At 38.7% G+C, this 22,111-nt stretch overlaps 1 protein-coding gene across 9 annotated transcripts in view; it reads right to left on the reverse strand.

Moving 5' to 3' along the window:
* ARMC4 (armadillo repeat containing 4) overlaps positions 1-22,111 on the reverse strand; it is a 162,350-nt gene that overhangs the window by 38,572 nt on the left and 101,667 nt on the right. For 7 of the 9 annotated variants that reach the window (XM_027559718.1, XM_027559722.1, XM_027559721.1 and 4 more), the window contains 2 exons: positions 9,385-9,573; positions 7,291-7,512 (listed from right to left, as the gene is read on the reverse strand). In XM_027559718.1, the coding sequence (XP_027415519.1) occupies positions 7,291-7,512; positions 9,385-9,573 (411 nt within the window). Of the gene's footprint in view, positions 1-7,290; positions 7,513-9,384; positions 9,574-22,111 lie in introns of those variants that run through there. The other 2 variants (XM_027559715.1, XM_027559719.1) reach the window with 2 other exon arrangements.

A 22,111-nucleotide genomic window follows, 5' to 3' on the forward strand; every position in this document is an offset into this window, starting at 1 on the left:
CTCCCAAACATTGCTGGTGTGAATGTAAAACAGCATGAACACTTTGGAAAACAGATTTGGCAATTTCTTCCAAAGTTAAACATGTACCATATGATCCAGCCACTCACTCATAGGTATTTACCCAAGAAGACTGAAAGCACATGTCCATACGAGACTTGGACATGAATATCTACAGAAGCTTCATTTGTAATAACCTAAAATGGGAAAGAACTCAAAAGTCCATCAACAAGTGGAAGGATAGACAAATTGTGGTATGTCCATACAATGGAATACTACTCAGCAATAAGACTGAACTAGTGATACATGCAGGAACAGAGACGAAGACAAAAACAACTCAGCTGAACTGAAACAAGTCAAACAAAAAGTCGAGCACATACAGTATGACTCTATTTATGTTAACATCTAGAAAATGCTAACATATAAAAACTAATCTATATTGATAGAAGGCAGATCAGTGGTTGCCCCAAGACAGAGCAGAGCAGGAAAGGTTTGCCAAGGGCTAGCAGAAAACTTTGGGACATCATTATCTTGATATTTTAATAGTTTCATGTGTGTGTGGGGGTGTGTCTGTGTCTGCGTGTGTGTGTGTGTGTGTGTGTGTGTGTGTGTATGCATAGTTCAGTTCAGTTCAGTCGCTCAGTCGTGTCCGACTCTTTGCGACCCCATGAATCACAGCACGCCAGGCATACATCTAAATGTCAAAATTGACCAAATAATATACTTTAATTATATACATGTGTATGTTAATTACACATAGAGTTAATAAAGCTATTACATTTGTAAGTTAAAAATAAAAATAAAATGAGGAAAACACGACACATAAATAACATTAAAGTTAAATATGATAAACTAAAACCTAACTTACTGGAACCCTACTCAAATAGAAGCACTCTTCCCTCACTCTGCCACTGCTGGGACTACTCCAGGTTACATTTCTGCAGCCTCTTTAATTTCCTGCCTTTCAGAAAGACATTGGTAGTTTTTATCTGCCTGGTATAGACATCTGCATAAACAAACCCACTGTCACTATGGAGAAGGCAGTTTCATGCCTCTTAAAGGTACTCATCAACTTTCTATTTGATCACTTTTCTGTCTTAGGAAAGGGCTTGTCTTGCTCAGTTTTTCTGCAACTTCTTCCCCTCTTTCAATCATTTTCTTATGTCACAGTCTTGTTATGATCAGCAAATGACTGTGATATATCTCCTGGATGTCTTATATTTTCAATATAGTTGCCAATAGCTCTGCTTCCGTGCTCACAAGGTTTTGTGATGACACAGACCATGGGCTGATACTTGGAGAAGGAAGTCTGCATGAAACCATAAAAGGATAAGAACTGGATTATTCCTGTCCCATTGTATCCATCAGAGCAGGGTATTTACTAGTTCCTATAGAAGAGATTTTAACATGGAGAGGCTCAACTACAAGGATTATTTTTTAACAACTCTTTATTTTATATTGGAGTATAGCCAGTTAACAATGTTATGATAGTTTCAGGTGGATAGCATACAAGGATTATTTTTCATCATAACTGAATTAGGAAATCTTTGTTGACTGCTTAGCGTGTTTAAACACAAACCCTTTGGTAACCTGTTCTTTCTTTGGCTCCCAGAACTCCTGGTTAACCTGCTGACTTCCTAAGTTCACTGTGATGGCTCTTCTTCATGGTTTACAGGCTCCATGACTGAAAATGTAGACATTTCCCAGGCTTCTCTAAACTCTCTGCCAAAAACATCTTATCCACCCTCCATCATGACTTAATACCTCTCCAATGACACTTCCTGAATCTGCCTGCTCTTCTGTTCTTAGGCCAATGCTGTGGAATAAGAAAACCACTAACCACCTATGGAGAACTTGAAACATGGCCAGTCCAAATTGAGATGTATCATAAGTGTAAAAACATTCACCAGATTTGGAGATTTAGTACCAAAAAAATGATAATGTAAAACATTAGCATTTTATTTCAATGATTATATGTTGAAATAATATCTTGAGTATACTGGGTTAAATAAAATATATTACTAAAATTAATTTTGCTTGTTTCTTTACCTTCTCTTAAACTGGGGTTACTAGAAAATGTAAAATGGCATATGTAGCTCACATTACATTTCTACTGGATAGCATTGCTCTAGACCTAAAACTCAAGCTGACCGTTTGAATGGAACACATTAGAAACTGAACTCAATCTATTCCAGACCCTCAAGCCTGCTCCTTTGCTGTTACTACAGAATAAACACCAGTTGGCATGAGACAGATACACTGCATAATGGCAGCTGCTACTGTTGAGGAAATTGTACAGGGAAACAGCTAACTCTAGAATAAACTACTTCTGAACAGGGTGACAGGATGACTCTGGTAATTGTCAAGGAACCTGTCTACATGGCTCACAAGCAGCTGCTACAGGAGTGTTTGCAGGTCTAGGAAATAAAACCACACAGCTGTCCCTCAGGGACTGGTTCTAAGACTCCCGTGGATACCTAAATCCATGGATGTTCAAGTGCCTTATATAAAATGATGTAGTATTTACATATAACCTACACACATTGTCCTATATACTTTTTAAAAATTTTTATTGCGGTATAAGTCAATGGTTAATATTATGTTAGTTTCAGATGTACAACACAATGATTCACAATCTGAAAAGATTATATACTCCTTTATAGTTATTACAAAATATTGGCTATATTCCCTGTGCTGTACAATATATGTGTGGATGCTAAGTCACTTCAGTCGTGTACAACTCTTTGTGACCCTATGGACTGCAGCCCACCAGGCTCCTCTGTCCATGGGGTTCTCCAGGCAAGAATACTGGCGTGGGTTGCCATGCCCTCCTCCAGGGGATCTTCCTGACCCAGGAATGGAACCTGTGTCTCCTGCAACTATTGCATTACAGATGCATTCTTTACCACTGAGCCACCAGGGAAGACCAAAATGTATCCTTGTAGTTTATTTATTTTATACATAGTAGTTTGTATTAATGGGCTTCCCTGGTGGCTCAGGTTGTAAAGAATCTCCCTGCAGTGCGGGAGACCTGGGTTGGATCCGGGGGTTGGGAAGATTCCCTGGAGGAGGGCATGGCACCGCACTCCAGTATTCTTGCCTGGAGAATCCCCATGAACAGAGGAGCCTGGACGGCTGCAGTCCATGAGGTCGCAAAGAGTTAGAGACGACAGCGACTAAACACAGTTTGCATTAATACTTTTTAAACCCTCACCCCTATTTCTCCCCATCCTACTTCCTTCTCCCCTCTGCTAATCGCTAGTTTGTTTTCTGTGAGTCTGTTTCTTTTTTCTTATATTCACTAATTTGTTGTCTTTTTCAGATTCCATATATAGTGATAACATACAGTATTCGCTTTTCTCTGTCTGACTTATTTCACTTAACATAACGGCCTCCAAATCCAACCATGTTGTTGAAATGACAAATTTTAATTCTTTTTTATGGCCGAGTAATATTCTATTGTGTATATATACATACATTCTATTGTGTGTGTGTGTGTGTATATATATACACACACACATATTGTGCATATATATACACACCACATCCTGTTTATTCATTTGTTGATGGATACTTAGGTTGCTTCCTTATCTTGGCAATTATAAATAATGCTGATATGAACATTGGGGTTCATGTATCTTTTCAAATTAGTGTTTTGATTTTCTTTAGATATACACACAGAAGTAGAATTGCTGGACCATATGGTATTTCTATGTTTACATTTTGAAAAATCTCCATAGTGTTCTCCATAATGGCGGCACCAATCCACATTTCCACCAACAGTACACAAAGGTTCCCTTTTCTCCACATTCTTGCCAGATTTGATATTTGTGGTCTTTTGATGACAGCCATTCTGATGGTATGAGGTGTTATCTCTCTGCGGTTTTGATTTGCATTTCTCTGATGATTAATGATGCTGAGCATCTTTTAATGTGCCTGCTGGCCATCTGTATGTCTTTAAATCTCTAGATTACTTACAATATGAAATACAATGACCCTGATGCCAGGAAAGATTTAGGGCAGGAGGAGAAGGGAGCAACAGAGGATGAGATGCTTGGAAGGCATCATCACCTCAATGGACATGAGTTTGAGCAACAGGAAGATAGTGACAGACAGGGAAGCCTAGTGTGCTGCAGTCCATGGGTTGCAAAGAGTCACACATGACTGAGCGACTGAACAACAAATACAATGTAAATGCAATGTAATAGTTGTGAATACAATGTAAACGATATGTAAATATTTGCCAGTACATGTGGCAAATTTCAGTTTTGCATTTTGGAACCTTCTGGAATATTTTTTTCTGAATATTTTCGATCTATGGTTGGTTGAATCTATGGTTGTGGAGTAGAACCCACCAATAAGAAGGGCTGACTGTCAGCATTTGACTAGAAAGGTGCTGTAGCATTTAGGAACAAAAACAGTCAGGGATTTGCCAAATTAGTGGATAAAGTTTATGTACATTTGAAGTCAGAAATGTTAGCATGTTAGCAGTTATACAATGCGACACATTGACTGCAGGTACTGTAACACCCTGATATGCCTATGAGAGCCAGACCATAAAGAAGGCTAAGCACCAAAGAACTGATGTTTTGAACTGTGGTGCTGGATAAGACTCTTGAGAGTCCCTTGGACAGTGAGGAGGTTAAACAGTCAATCTTACAGGAAATCAACCCTGAATATTCATTGGAAGGACAGATGCTGAAGCTCCGATACTTTGGCCACCTGATGTGAACAGCCGACTCATCGGAAAATACCCTGATGCTGGGTAAGATTGAAGGCAGAAGGAGAAGAGGGTCACAGAGGATGAGATGGTTGGATGGCATCACCAATGCAATGGACATGAACTTGGGCAAACTCCAGGAGATGGTAAGAGACTGCATGCTGCAATCCATGTGGTTGTGGAGTCAGAAAGGACTTGGTGACTGAATAACAACAAGTGCCTATATTTTCTTGCATTGTCTTGGTTGATGGAAACTTCCTCTTCACTTAGCCCAAAACCTGGAGTTAATTTTGACTCAACACTTTCCTTTATTCCTCACATCCAAGAAACTATCAAACCCCACTGGGTTCTACCAACACCCAGTACACTATCATCCACAATTTTAACTCTTTAAAACCAAAGAAGGAGGACACAGGTCCTCAGGCTTCCCCCACGGCCACATGAGGGAGAGCCCACCATAAAGACAGTCTCTGTGTCAGGACAGAGCAGCCTACAATAAGCTTATAAGAATCATATTTTTACACTCATCCTCTATTAGAAATGGCAGGTAGTTGGGAATGCAGGTGAGCAAGGCAGAGAGAACCTCAAGACACCCTTAGCTGACCTGGGAAGGGGTCTCAAGGGCAACAAACCCAACTTTCTTTGTTGTTCTCTATCCTGTCCCTCACTCTAATCATTTTTGTACTTTATTTTGTGATTTACATAAAGCTATGTGGGTGGGTGAACACGGTTTCAACACTTTTCGTAGCACAGCACAATTCGTAAATGAGTTTAGATTACCTATGGACTTGTGTTAGAAGAAATAATCGAGACTTGCATTTATAGCTGGTATAAATGGAAATTGAAGTGTAACAGGTAAACATTATTAAATTTGAATTCTGAGTAGTCTATAAATTCTCTTCTTAAAGGAACTGGCAATTGTCTAAGCATGGTATATGTCTGACACTTTACCAGCTACTTAACTTTTATAGCTTTTAATTTTTTAAAAAGTCTTTAGGCTATGCATATTAGACTGTACTTATTCAATAATAGAATGTATAATTTTAAGTTAGAAAATCTTTTTTGAAGTGTGAACATGATCACATAGAAGTGATGGCATTTTTACCATTCTTTAGCAACTTGAACTTAACATTTCAGTATATCTTTTATAATTAACTTTAAAAAATTGGTGCTTAGTTTAAAAGGTGCTTTTTATGCCAGTTTTTTGTTTTTTTTTTTTTTGCTTGAAGAAATCAATATGGCCTAACTTGTGTGCTGTAAAAATGGATTTATAATGGAAAAGCTGACACACTTGGGTTTAATCGGGTTTAAATTCAGAAAAATTAACATCATATTCTTCAACTCTAATAGGTTTAAAGGATAAATTAAAAGAATCACCTCAAAAAATTACCAACTGGCATTTTAAGAATCTTATTCCTCTGAAGATGTTTTGTAAGTTAAGAGTTAGTTGCTCAGTTGTGTCCGATTCTTTGCAACCCCATGGACTATAGCTTACCAGGCTTATCTTCATATTCAGCACATATAAGTTTGAAAGATACATTAACTGAAGATTTTATTAGCTTTTGTTTAAAAGATCAAGCTGACTTTGGACATATATTTCAAAATGTAAATGCCTCTGGCTGTCATAGGCTCCAAGCTGAGACACTGGACAGTAAAATTACATTGTACAAGGAAACAAGCTGTAGAAAAGGACTGTTAACTTGAAACCAATTTTTCCTAATACTTGTAAGCTATTCATGTACTCCTAAGTATTTTTATATACATTGTCATAAAAATACTTCACTCAGAAGCTCTAGGTAGTTCCCAACATACAGATACATCAAAGCCTATGCACAGAAACTTTCCTACTGGATATTAAAGGCAAAGAAAATTTGACGCACAGTTTTTTTCTTTAAAAAAATGTCTTTGAATTGGCTCTTTGCTTATGGGTAAGACTGGCAAGACTATCTAGTTGCTGTTTGTCAGCTCCTTTCCTGTGTAGTTGGTACCTCTATTTACTATATAGGTGCTAAGTAAATAAAACATTAAACAGAATTATGAATATCACTGATTGTTCATACACTATATATTTTGTTTGAAAAGTGTTCCTTGCTCAGTTGTGTCCAACTCTTTCAGACTCCATGGACTGTAGCCTACCAGGCTCCTCTGTCCATGGAATTTTCCAGGCAAGAATACTGGAGTGGGTAGCCATTCCCTTCTCCAGGGGATCTTCTGACTCAGGGATTGAACTGGGGTCTCCTACACTGCAGGCAGATTCTTTACCATCTGAGCCACCAGAATCCCTCCCTAAAAACATAGGTTTTGTTTAATCCAATTCGAATTATGGAACAATTACTTAGTTAACTGAGTATATATTACATTCTTTGATTTAGAAGGAATCTATTTTCACACAACTTTTCTGCAGGACAAACCATGATAATGGTAACACATAACCCACCCATAGTCGTGATGCAACAAGTGGGTAGTTTTGTGTGTTCAAACACCCCTTCTAGTAAAACCTTCACATTACTTAAGTTTCTTTCCAGCATACACTGACTTAACTTGGACTATCGCACAAAGTTGATCAACAGTACCTTCACGGCTCCATTCTCGTGCATGGTAACGCAGTTGTCGGCATCTTCTGAGAGCTGGTACAAGGCTTGGGCTGTTGCTCTGTGCACGTTGGTGTCATTTGATTTCAGGTACCGCACTAAGGGAGCCACCGCCTTGTGCTCGCCGAAGGCCACTCTGTTTCTGCCCCACATACAGCAACGTGAAATCGTTTCTGCTAGGTGACGCCTCAGTTTGTCATTATTCTGCACAAGGAAAATGAACTGTGGTATGTGCATCGTAATGACCCTGTGATGTTTATGCTCTAGATGAGGGGTCCCCAAAACTGAACAACAACAAACGTCTAGGCTCTAATGCCTGATGATCTGAGGTGAAGCCGATAATAGAAGTAAAGTGTACAATAAACGCCAATGTGCTTAAAAGTCAAAGTGTTACTTGCTCAGTCCTGCCTCACTCTTTGCAACCCGGTGGACTGTAGCGCTCCAGTGTCCATGGAATTTTCCAGACAAGAATACTGGAGTGGGTAGCCATTCCCTTCTCCAGGAGATCTTCCCAATCCAGGGATTAAACCTGGGTCTCTTGCATTGCAGGCAAGTTCATTACCATGTGAGCTACCAGGGAAGCCCTTGAATCATCCTGAAAGCATCCCCAACCCCCACTCCTGGTCCATGGAAAAACTGTCTTCCACAAAACCAGTCCCTGGTGCCAAAAAGGTTGGGAACCAGTCTTAGATATTAACTACCCACTGGCTACATAGTTGGTGTCTAGATGGAAACCAGTATTTTGGTGGGTCACCAATGGATCAACGTTCTTTTTATGAACTGAATAGAATACATGCAGGCAAAGGTGATCAGGTATCAGGCATTAGTTATTTGCTCAAGGCTCAATTTCCTTCTGAGTAAGTTCACTCACAACACAGACCTACAGATCAGCAAGTGGTCAAATAATAAAAAATAATTAAGGAATATTGGACATTCTTAAGGGACCCTATCAGATAACTTGGATAAGCAGATTCATTCTACTTCTTCACCCTAGGAATACTTACACATCAGTAAGATACCTTGGTTCCTAAGAGGGAGAAGACAATGCAGTAAACAAGGTCAGGTGCTGAGTCCCCCATTTTCCTTTCTGTTTGTGTGTGTTAGTCGCTCAGTCGTGTCTGAGTCTGAGCGACCCCATGGACTGTAGCTCACCATGCTTCTCTGTCCATGGGATTCTCCAGGCAAGAATACTGGAGTCGACTGCCATTCCCTTCTCCAGAGGATCTTCTTGACCCAGGGATTGAACCCTGGTCTCCTGCATTGCAGGCAGATTCTTTACCCTTTGAGCTACAGGGAAGTCCTTCTGTATTGTTTATGTAGACTATATCCTTCTTTTTGGATGTTATTACCTCATACATGTATAATACACCTGAATAATGCCCTAATTTTCTGTTTGTTAATTACACTGTTCTCTTGATTAAGGACTTGAGAGTCCTTAACTGGAACTGGCAGATATTCTTAGGAATTCAGTATTAGACTGGCCCAAAAGTCTTCTAGATCAAACAGGCTTCCAATCACTGAATTTCTGCTTTATGACTTTTCTGCCAAGTGGCAGACCAAGCCATGCTCAAATATCTATGGTCATGGTGAAGTCATTATCTCTGAAGGCTGCTTGTTCTATCTAGTACAGCTCTGGATAAAGAATACAGTGATTGCCAAAATCTTCTAGCTCAAGAGTGCCATCGACACAGGCTTGCTAAGCTTAGAAAGGAGCATTTAAGTTCTCAAGTTGGCATGAATAATCATCTTAAAGATCATAATAATGATGATTGTGATACAATAGTTAATACTTCTATAGTAACATTTATATTTGCCACCACTTTACTTGCCAATGATAAGTGAAAAATAGCCTCTATTTTTACAAAGCTTCTGCATATTAACATTTTACAGTTTGAAATATACTTTCACGGTTATTTGTCTCAGAGAAATTAAATGAAATTAAATGAATTTACTAAATCTCATACCTCATAAGTGATGGATATTAAACTTGAATCCAGGTCTCTGGATTTTGAGCTCATTGTTTTTGCTACTACTTATGACAATATGCATTTTGAAATAAAAAGATACATTACTTACTGTATTTGCTAGCTTGGACAGTAAAGGAACAACTCCATGATCTGTGATAACAGCTAAATTTTCTTGATCTTTTGCTATATTGGTAATAACAGCACATACACTGGCCAACACTTCTTTATTATCTGATTTCAGTAAATTGACAACAAGTTCCAAACCACCAACGAAGGAACGAACCATTTCTCCAGCATCCTAGATAACAATAAAAATAAAGATGATATCAAAAATAAACCCATATTTAGCATTTTTTAAAAAAGCACAAAGTAATGATAAGGCTGTGAGTTGTACCTTTGGTATGAAAAAATTCAGTTTATTCATATGTTATATAATTTTTATGTATGTATGTTTGTATATGTAACACATGCTTCCCTGGTGACTCAATGGTAAAGAATCCACCTGCCAATGCAGGAGATGCAGTTTCAATACCTGGGTTGGGAAGATCCCCTGGAGAAGAAAATGACAACCTATTTCAGTATTCTTGCTTGGGAAATCCCACCGACAGAGGAGTCTGGGGTCTATGGGGTCACAAAGGATCATACACGACTGAGCGACTAAACAATACACAGCACATACACAGACACAGCTCAGTTTCAACAAATGCAGACTGAAGCACTATTACATGAGTCAGTGTGATAACTACTGGGGATACAGAAGTTAACAAAACCCAACTGAGTCTTAATTAACAAAACACAATTGAGCAAGGCGAAGACAATGGGAAGAAGAGACAGGAATGTACAGCTGAAGGGAAGAGTTCATTTCATTCAGGACCAGGTCAAAACAACATTCACGTATTCTCCCAATCTCCTGTCTTACTTCCCAGTCTGTTATTGTTGCTGTTAGTCACTGAGTCGTGTCTGACTCTTACAATTTCATGGACTGTAGCCCGCCAGGCTCCTCTGACCATGGGATTTCCCAGGCAAGAATACTGGAGTGGGTTGTCACTTCCTTCTCCAAGAGATATTCCCAACCCAGGAATTGAACCTGTGTCTCTTGCATTGCAGGCAGATTCTTTACCACTGAGCCACCTGGGAAGCTCTACTTCCCATTAGACTCTTCTGCATAAACAGTGCTCCAGACTCTAGGATTATTGCTGTTCCCTAAAGTACCAAGTTATTTTCTTTACCTGGAGTTTAGCCCTACCCAACTACAAACTCCTGCTCCGTTCTGAAAATCTGACGTCTTTTAATAGCAGCTTAAATAACAGTTCCTCCATGAAGTTCCCCACCCATCCAACCGGCCTTCCCTTCTCAGTGTGGTCACTCCCTCCCCTCCACATTCTTGTAGTTTTCTCCAAAAATCCATTTCCTCACCCTCTTCTGTTTGCCAAGTCCTGGTTTTGCTTGGTTGTCTAATTCTCAGACAAGTATCAGGAGAGACTGCCTCTGACCTGGAGCTTCCACCTGTCCTGGAAGTCTCCTACCCCTTGCCAACACTTTGCTTAGGGGCAGCGTACATATAGCCCAATTATGGCACATGAGCTCTGGATGATAAATCAGAAGTCTTCTGGAAGGGTTTTCCTATTTATAACAACACTGAGAATGGTAAAACAGGAGGAGGACAAGAGCCTGGTTCTTGTAGACACTGCTGAGATGCTGAATCAAGTAATGCAAAAGTCTGATCTGGCTATTTAGAACCAAAGGAATCTATAGCCATTTTTTCCATCATATTGTAATGATTTTCTTATGGGTCCTTTCCTCATTAATACATGAGTTCTTCAAGAACAGTCACCAAGTGAGTCAGAAAGAGAAAATCAAATATTGTATCTTAACACATGTATGTGGAATCTAGAAAGATGCTACAGATGATTGTATTTGCAAAGCAGAAATAAAGATACAGAGAGCATATGGATACCAATGGGGAAGGGGACGTGGGATGGACTGGGAGATTGGGACTGACAAATAGACACTTTGATATTATGTATAAAATAGGTAACTAATGAGAACCTACTGTATAGCACAGGGAACTGGACTCAGTGCTCTGCGGTGACCTAAATGGGAAGGAAACCCAAAAGGGAGGGGATATATGTATCCGCATAGCTGATTCTCTTTGCTGTACAATAGAAATAAAAATCAAATAATAAAATGTAATAAGAATTAAATAAAATTTTATTTTATTAAATTAAGTATTCAATAAAAAAATTTTTAAAAAGAGAGACACCTGGTCTTTGACTCTCACTTGGGCTATCTCACTCTGTCACTCAGAGGACTTTTAATAAATGTTTGTTGAAAAACTAAAAGGAATAAGGAGACTATAACTTTTAAGATACTTCACCACAGTCACAAGCACTAAAAAGAAGAGTGTGCTAGCTTGGTAAGACAGAGTATAAATGAACTGGCCTCCAGTCTAGTGACTTCCCGGTTCTCTGACAGCAGTTATCATGGAGCCTGGGAGCCGCAGCACTGGGGCAGCCCCAGGAGAAATAGCAAAAGTGGCCACACCTGCCTCTGATCTGGGACCTCCCTGAGGTGTGTGGTGCGAGATCCAGCGCACCGGTGTCAGCAAGGCCATGGTGCGGCTCACAAGGGTCTCATAACAGTTTATGTTGATAATCTGTGCTACACTCGAGGCTATAGGCCCCTCCAGAGTTCGTTTTGAAGGTGAGCTTTTTTTTCGTTTTTAGGTTCAAAGGTTTTAGACACATGACTTCTTGCCTCACATAGTTTCTATGGAAAGGGAGACAGTATACTTGAGGATGGAAAAAGTAATTCCTCTGCCAAAACTGTCTTTCACTAATGCTGAGCGACTGGGCAAATTCACTACATTTTCCACCTTCTCACATATCTTAAAAACTAGTCTTTGCCAGTTTTGCCGCTGGTACAATATTGGCTATAGACAATTCAACTTTTTAATGGAAAAATCTTTAATAATGATGATGATAATGATGATGATAATAATAGTAGTACAATAACAAGAGCCTTTTTTTTTTTTTTTGCAATTTACAGAAGACTTCCGCATACTTTATCTCTTCTGCCTAGGGAACCATGGCGCCCTCATCTTACAGACAGGCAGTCTGAAGGTTCATGCACAGTGAGTGACAAAGCTAAAAAAGCAGATCTCTCGATTTCTCATTTAGTATCTTTTCACTACACAACTGTGTGCGTGGACTTGGAAGTACCAATAGTTGAAGTTGTCACATTAAAGTTAGTTTATAAACAGTCAGAAGAAGCCTCCCAATTTAGAGAGTTAATAATTCCAAAAGGGATGAAGCTATTTGCCAGTGACATTTCCTAAGACAAAAACCATAATTAAAAAGAGAATATGAAACACCTTCATGCTGCTATGAGCTTGAATGGTTGAATAAGTAGGGAAAGGGGACAAGTTCAAATTAAACAAAATTAAGTATTTAATGTTAAATGTTTTTGGTTAAAATTCAACTAATAGGAAAACACTAATGCAGATTATTATTTACAGACTAATGAATAAAACAGAAAACTGGCTGTTTGGCACACAGCAAGTAAACTAATAGGCTTGAAATCCCCTCCTTTGCCTCCAGCAAAAAGAACCGGCAGCCTTCTGATGAGGTGAGATACATACAAGGCAACTTTAAAGCACATGCAAGGCAAGTGTGACGTGACTTAAGACAAAAATTTTTGACCAGAAGGGCTATAAAAACACTACACTACTCTGGCCATATAGAGACCATACAATGCGTAACATTTGAAACAGATTTTAAAATAGCACCCTGCATATAAAAAAAAATTTCAAAAATGCTACATTCACATTAGAATAGCATGTCAGAGAAACTAAAACTGAACAGGCAAATCTTGTCCTAAAGGTAAATTCAATAAATTTCTTTTCAAATTCTAAATATACCTCTGTATACTCAAGAACAGTTCGTTTGTGGGCTCTATCATAATAAGGTCCTTGTTTCTGTTGCTAGTAAACAAGTCCCACAGCTTAAATATATACACACATACATATACATACATACATACACACATATACTATACACACACACACACACACACACACATATACATGATTTGGAGTTACCTGACACTTTCAAATATAGTCCTTCAAAACTGGAAAGTAGAACCTCAATTATTATTCCTTTCCTTCTGAACTGATGGAAAAATAAATTGACTTTCGGTAAAATAAATAATGCAGTGGCTCAGTCTAGATCTATGTAGCAGAAAATGTATTCAACTTTGAAGGTGGCTTTATCCAATTAATTTACACAAGACAAATTTTTTCTAAAGTTAATGGTTCTGATTTTTCTCTATTTCCTTAGCCGAAATTAAGATAATTTTTTAAAATATCACCATCAACTGTGATTTTTTTCCATTTTACTACACCTTGTGTTGATTCTACTTTAGATGCAATTCTATTAATGAAAAAGTCTAAATTGTGAGGCACTCTTGTGAATCAGCCTGCAATGCGGGAGACCCAGGTACTATCCCTGGATTGGGAAGATCCCCTGGAGAAGGGAATGGCAACCCACTGCAGCATTTTTGCCTGGAGAATTCCATGGAGAGAGGAACCTGGCAAAGAGTTGTACACAATTGAGCAACTAACACTTTCACTTTCACTATTGTATATTCAGAGGCTTATAGAGGCAATTAAAGGACATTTTTAACTGATGACATATTTTAAAGAAGTTTATAAGTACAAGATGCTAAATAATATAAGACATATTATCATCTAGTAGTTATTATATGTAAATCAACTGTGCATGTATAAGTTTATATATATTTTAATTTTAAAATACATATATTTAGAATTTTTCCCACTTATAATCAGTAATCCACAGATTAAGATGTGTAAAACACTTTCTGGTTAAGATTAATCAGTGAATTGTATGGGTCAGGCTAAGAATAATAAATAATAAATATTTTTTATTTTAAAATAAAATAAAATAATAAAAAATAAATATTTTTTAAGAATAAACTTAAAAAAAATTAACTGTATCAAATACTACACTCTTAAAAAAAGTCTCTAATTTATGAAGAGGTTCTTCTCCAACAGTTTACTTGTTGGGTCTGTTACATTATATTTTCCTGTTGAACAAATTGGGTTATGAAGTTTGCCTCATCTGCCATATTCACCTGACCTCTTGACAACCAATTACACTTCAAGCATCTTGACAACTTTTTGCAGGGTAAACTCTTCCACAGTCAGCAGGAGGCAGAGTTCGTCAAATCCTAAAGAGTGGATTTTTATGCTACAGGAATAAGCAAACTTATTTCTCGTTGGCAAAAAGGTGTTGACTGGAATGGTTCCTATTTTGATTAATAAAGATGTGTTTGAACCTAGTTATAATGATTTAAAATTCATGGTCCAAAACCACCATTAGGTTTGCACCAACCTAACACCTGCAATGAATCCTCATGCTCAGGAATGTTCTAACATCTGAAACTGGCTTTCTGGTCTTCCTCCTCTTCTGTGTTCCTGTAACTGATTTTTGTAGTAAGTGGTTTTCATTGGTCTTCCCTCTCATTTATCAGCTTCTCTGAGAACACACCTCGAATTTAGCAGACATGGTCTGACTGGAGCAGAACTTGGCAGACTTCTCACCTCCAAGAGCTCCACTCAGTGCTTCTGCTGTGGCTGCTACTTGAGCAGGTACAATGAATTCATGTTAAGCTCTGCAACTCAGCCAAAACCCCTACATCTTTTACAAGTGAGTTACTGTATAGCTAACGCTCTCCTATCCTGCATTTGTGAGGATTCTAGCTGCTTTTTATTGTATAAATTGGGTTGGACGATTTTTCACGTAAAAGAGATACGTTTATGATTAAATTTCACATGGTAAAATTTATCTATTTCTGTTTAATACTGTCCTTTGAGAAACCAAGTAAGCTACCTAGGATATTTAGAGGTAAATAATTTATCCAAGCATTCTCATCTTAAAAAAAGATTCCTTAAGAAGGTAAAAATACAGTTGTTAAGGCAGTAGTTCTTAAACTTTGTGGCACATTAGCATCACCTGGGAGACCTTTTCATGTTCTATCAGCTCAAGTTGGGCCAAGTGAATCAAAGCATGTGGGGGTGGGATCCAGTGCCCAGAAGGTCTTTAGGTGACAATGCCAATGTGCATCAAAGTTTGGGAAGCCCTGGTTTAAGACTTTGAGTCACATAGTGAGAAGAGCTGGGAGCATAGCTTGGTTTCATTACTATTGGCTGTATTGCTTTGAGCTGCTACCCAACTTCTCTAAGTTTCCATTTCCTCATCAGTAATTAAACAACAAACTTGTAAATAACCACTGAGTTAAAGAAGAGATAACTATTTCCTAAAGAAGAACATAGAAAAACAGTAGAAAAAAATCAATGAAACCAAGAGTTGGATTCTCAAAAAGATCAACAAAACTGACAAATCCTTAGCTAGATTAAGGAAGGGAAAAAAAAAAAGACTCCAAATCCAAAATGAAAGAAGGTACAAGACAATTTAGAGAAATAAAAAGGATTGTAACAGAATGCTATCAACAATTGTATGCCAACAAATTGGGTAACCTAGAAGAAAAAGAAATGGATAAATTTCAAGAAACACGTTGTTGGGAAATAACAATCAGCCAAAACGGCGGTGGTCAGACTCTCATCACATGTTCTCTCTCTCTCGCCCCACATTGTTTACAAAGTCTGTAAACAGTGACTTTGCATGGTATGATGCAACAGCTGATATCATTTATAGCAGAGCGCACGTGCATCATGCCTACATAAGCACCACGTGAAAAGCCTTTGTAGCCCACTGCAGAAGCGTCAACCATTAGTGAATAAGGCATTTTGGCCTTGCAGCTGCGAATAAATACTGTCTACAGTACCTACGGCTCCTCATAGGGACTTTTTCCAGCTTTCCATTTTCTTCCAGCTTCCCTGCTTGTCTACCCTGGGTTTAGCAAACAATGAGACACACATAACCTACACCAACTGAACCATAAAGAAATAGAAAATAGGAATAGATTTATAACTAGTTAGGAAATTGAATCAGTAATCAAAAACCTCAACATACAAAAAAACATACAAAAGCCCCAGGACCGGATAGTTTCACTTGCAAATTCTATGGAACATTTAAATAAGAATTACCAGCAATCATCAAACTCCTCCAAAGAACTGAAGAGGAGGTACCACTCCCAAAGGCAGTGTATGAAGCTAGCATTACTTTGACACCAAAACCAGATAAAGACAATATAAAAAAGGAGAACTACACTCCTCAACAAAACACTAGCAAACCAAATTCAGTAGGATTATACCCCATGACAAAGTAGAATTTATACCTAGAAAGTATGAGTAATTCAGGGCTTCCCAGGTGGCACTAGTGGTAAAAAACCCTTCTGCCAGTGCAGGAGATGTAACAGACGCTGGTGTGATTCCTGTGTTGGGAGGAGCCCTTGGAGGAGGGCACGGCAACCCACTCCAGTATTCTTGCCTGGAGAATCCCATGGACAGAGAAGCCTGGCAGGGTACAATCCATAGGGTCGCAAAGAGTTGACACAATTGAAGGGACTTAGTGTGCAGGCATGGGTGATTCAACAAAAGAAAATCAATATACTGTCCTACATTAACAGAATAAAGGTCAAACCCATAAGAGCATGTCAGATGATGCAGAAAAAGTATTTGACAAAACTTAATGTCCTCATATGATTTTTTTTTTAAGTTCAACAAACTAGGAATAGAAGAAAATGATCTCAACATAATACAGGCCAAGTAGGAAAAACCCACAGCTGAGATCATACTCAATGGTGAAAGACTGAAAGTTTCTCTCCAAGATCAGGAACAAGTGTGCCTGCTTTCAGGGTATACAGCCAATATTTTATAGTAACTGTAAATGGAATCTAACTTTTAAAATTAGTGGATCATTGTGTTGTACACCTGAAGCTTATATCATATTGTAAACAACCATATTTCAATTTAGAAAAGTTAAAAATGCTATGTGCCCAGAGAAATGGAGGGACGCAACATTGCATCAGAAACTGGGGTCCTAGTCAATGTTCTAGTCTGTGAACTGTGACAGCACAGCTTCTGATGGTGGTCAAGTACAGGGTGTGTTCCTCGGAGTTCTTGGCTGAGCGGGAGATAATGATGTAACTTAATGGATGACATTTTTCATTTAACAAAGTAACTGGTAGCTGATAAGCTGTTGTTCCGTCGCTAAAGTTGTGCCCAACGCTTTATGACCCCATGGGACTGCAGCATGTCAGGCTTCCCTGGCTTTTACCATCTCCCAGAGTTTGCTCAAACTCATATCCATTGAGTCAGTGATGCCATCCAACCATCTCATCCTCTATCGCCCCCTTCTCATCCTCTATCGCCCCCTTCTCCTCCTGCCCTCAATCTTTCCCAGCATCAGGGTATTTTCCAATGAATCAGCTCTTCGCATCAGGTGGCCAAAGTATTGGAGCTTCAGCATCAGTCCTTCCAATGAATATTCAGGGTTGATTTCCTTAGGATTGACTGGTTTGATCTCCTTGCTGTCCAAGGGACTTCCAAGAGTCTTCTTCAGCACCATAGTTTGAAAGTATCAATTCTTCAATGCTCAGCCTTCTTTATGTCATCTGTACATGACTACTGGAAAAACCATAGTTTTGACTATACATACTTTTGCCAGCAAAGTGATGTCTCTGCTTTTTAATACGCCTTCTAGGTTTGTCATAGCTTTTCTTCCAAGGAGCAAGAGTCTTTTAACTTCATGGCTATAGTCACTCTGCACAGTAATTTTGGAGCCCAAGAAAATAAAATATGTCACTGTTTCCACTTTTGCCCCATCCATTTGCCATGAAGTGATGGGACAGATAAACTGTACTTTCAAATAAAATGGTTCAATGGGGATGTCCCTGGTGGTCCAGAGGCTAAGTCTCCATGCTCCCAAAGCAGGGGGCATCCTAAACTAGCAATCTCATTGCAGCCCTCTTCAGAACAGAGGCTGAGAAGCCTGGAACGGGAAGCAGTCGCAGGGCAGGAGGGGAATCCAAAGCAACACATCTGCCCCACGGATAGTGGTCCTTTCAGCTGGGATCTGAAGACAAGCTTAATCACACCCTCACTTGTTGTGGCCCTTTAAGTCCCAAGCTGAAAATCAGGCGCAAAGAAAAAATATCTGTAATACAGTTCACTTTAGTTTATAGGATTTTAGAAACCGTGGACTAGATAAGGAGCATACTTGGAACTGTTTGACTTGAAAATAACCCTAGATAGGTGGGCCACCAAACACGGATTTCATTTTAAACAGCTTTTCAGTGTTTTAAGAACCTGTGCAGCTTCTTTGGCACATGGTGGACAGCTATACATTCTTTGGCAAATGTGAGCTCCTTAAGCCGTGTCTGTGGCAGTCGTCTCAGTGTGAAATTACAGCTCTATGTACTTCTTGTCCAGGTTCTCTCTGGCTTCCTCATTGGACATGGCTCATTGGGCAGCTGAAGTTAAACAGAGGGTGATGTCAGATTCCTGCCCAGTTTCATCAGCTGTGTTCTGTCACACCTGTAGTCAGGAAGCTAAAACTTCCCAAGCTTGTATTCTAATCTCTCAGAAATTAACTTTTTCTCCTTTCTTTTGGGGAATAGCTCTCAAACATCTTCTAATTGGCTTCTGTTTGGGGCAGATCCTGAGGCCACTGGTTTTAAAGTTACTAGAGATTTTTTTCCCCTCTGAGATAAAAATTCACAACCAAATATTATTTTCTAAACAAGCAGCAAAATTGGGTTTAAGAAGGTTACAAGGCCAAGTGATCACATAGATACATTACTGATTTGGTAGACAGGTTGAGTTTTCTTCCTAGTGTGACAGCTGTTTTAATTATAGAGAGTATTTATTTCAAAATAAGATACCTGTTTCCCATCTAATTCACAAGGAAGTGGTGACTGCAAATTAATATGAATTATGTGAATCATTTCTTATAAAAAGGCCAATAGAGCCTGGTGGGCTACAGTCCATGGGATTGCACAGAGTCGGACGTGACTGAGTGACTAACACTTTCTACTTTTTATTAATAAAAACTTTTAAAAGTCATTAATGAAAAGGAACAGAATTAAGAAAATTAAGTACTATCTTACATCATTCACAAAAAGAAAATATTAAAAAAGGCAGTCATAGTTTAAAAAAGAAACATGCTCTTATCAATGCTGGAAAAATGCTTGAGGTAAGTGGTGTAACATAATTCTACATTCTTTATGTGAATTCTGTAATTTTTCATTATCTCATTGTTCACAGAGCACAAATTTGAGTTGATTTTCTGCAGCATGAAATTTTGGTTCTTAAGAACAAAGAATTTAATACACGGATCTTTGCCAGATTCAGTTTTTGCATTCTTTACATCACAAGTTCATAATGCTGAACACCTGTTCAACCACTGTTTTTCTCCAAAGTGTGTTTGATCATTCAGCTGGAAAGGGACAGCTTTTCACTTCCATTTACAAATATCTCTCACTTTTTACAAAACAGCTCTTCATCTGCAGCCAGACTTCCAGCTCATGAATTTTACTAAATAACATCACTACAGAGGTCACATCTTACAATCTCTGTCCTTTTTAGTAATCTGAACAGGGAAACAACAACAAACTTTCCTTAAGTCTTAAATAAATCCTTTTAAATAAAACTACTTAGAAAAATATGCAGTGAATTTTTATGCTTAGTTCACTTTTAGTTCAGCCTCTGTTCTTTAGATCTTGAGAGACTGAAGAAAGTTGAGCAGCTTTTAAACTGAAGATGCTCATTTCCTATCTTAAATACTCTTTAAAGTTTAAGGCCATAAAACAGACTTACATTTCACACCCTGATTTTTCAAACATATAAGGTCCGGACAGATAATTATTAGGCTGGTAAAACATTTATCTTTCACTTAGTACATTTTTTAATCACCAATTACTGATCAAAAACTATAATATATAGGCTTCCTCCAGAATGAAGGAATATTTGAAGCTTCTAGCTGAGACACTGGCCTCCTGGGAAAAATGTCAATATTTTGTACTACAAAAACCCCACATTCAATTTGTTAATACATCTAATTACAACATAATACAATGCAAGTCCAGTGGCAGCTTACGTGGTGACTCTTAATTTGTCACAATTATTCCACGATTCATTACTGAACTACTCTGTTGCCTCACTCATTCTCTGATAGGGAGCTTTTAATATTTCCCTGCAAGAAAAGAGGCAGTCCATTCACTACATGTAATTTTCACATCTCATTTTCTTAATAGATCTGAAAATGTGTTCTCATGGATATGCTGTTAACGGTATAAAAAATGGGTAACATCTGTCTTCAACAGCTGACATCTCACCACATCGACTCCACATGGACACGTACGTAGTGTGCTCAGCTTTTACGACGCCTGACAGATGTTCAGGGACCCTGAAGTAGAAATGACCTGTCTGAAGACATGCCTTCTACTTTCTTCCCACTGGGGCTGCCCTTGGCTATAACTGACAATAGCTGGTTTCCGTCGCATTGATGTCAGTGCCATTAATCTAGACAAAGAAGTTATTTATTTCAAAATGATGCCAACTCCTATGATTCATAAGTTAATAATTCTAAAGTGACTTGCAAAAGTATCTTACGTCAAAAATGTGGAAATGCTTTCTTACCAAATAAAAGGAAATTTTTCCTAGAAAGCTGAGTCATAAACTTACCTGAAACAAGGAGGCATGAGGAGGAGGGGGAAGGAAGAATGGGCCAAAATATTTGGCAGGACCTCGTCTGATTCTGTTATTTCACTGTGAGCAGGATGCCCGGCATGTTCAAAGTGTTTCCTGCCTCTATTCTCCCACAGAACTTACTCTTATTTGAGAAAATTTAAATTCACCTCCAAATAATAGAATATACAAAATACTACTTGAAGATTCTAAATTGAACATGCTGCTGCTGCTGCTAAGTTGCTTCAGTCATGTCCGACTCTGTGCGACCCCATAGACGGCAGCCTACCAGGCTTCCCCGTCCCTGGGATTCTCCAGGCAAGAACACTGGAGAGGGTTGCCATTTCCTTCTCCAGTGCATGAAAGTGAAAAGTGAAAGTGAAGTCACTCAGTCGTGTCCGACTCTATCGACCTCATGGACTGCAGCCTACCAGGCTCCTCCGTCCATGGGATTTTCTAGGCAAAAGTACTGGAGTGGGGTGCCATTGCCTTCTCCGAAATTGAACATAGCTAAGTGGATTAACCTAGAGAAGGGAATGGCTACCCACTCCAGTATTCTTGCCTGGAGAATTCCATAGACAGAGAAGCCTGGCTGGCTATAGTCCATGTGGTCTTTGGTGGGAGTGGAGGGCAGTGGAAGGCAGGAGAGGTTCAGGAGGAATGGAGCTCTCTATGGAGGCTTGGGTCTGGACTGGTCCTTTGGGCCAAGGGTTTAAACACAGACAAGATGGGTTGTTTTTAAAGTTTGAATGTGGTTAAGTTTAGGTTGTTAGCAAAGAAGACTGGTTGGGTATTCAGGACAGAAATCCTGGGCAAGAATAATGAATATGAAAACACTAGAAAATCTTTTAAAGCCAATTACAGATAAGTAGGCAAATTTAGAGTTGAAATCCATAGGAATAAAGGATGTAATTAACATGTAATAACAACATTAATAGAAATGTTATCCATAAAAATGGTACCTCACCAATGATAATATTAAATTTCTCTTTTCAATGATGATTGAGAGTTAACCGGTATCTCTAACAAGCTTCTCCAGGAAAAGGAAAGACCTTTGGTATGCTTTTACCTCTTACCTTCCACTACCTAACATGGTTTTTAATCATTTGATGGTCTAGATGCTGACTGTTACTGTGACAATACCATGTTTTATTTTAATGGCTTTTAT

This window comes from Bos indicus x Bos taurus, chromosome 13 (assembly GCF_003369695.1).
Source record: "Bos indicus x Bos taurus breed Angus x Brahman F1 hybrid chromosome 13, Bos_hybrid_MaternalHap_v2.0, whole genome shotgun sequence".
Classification (NCBI taxonomy): domain Eukaryota; kingdom Metazoa; phylum Chordata; class Mammalia; order Artiodactyla; family Bovidae; genus Bos; species Bos indicus x Bos taurus.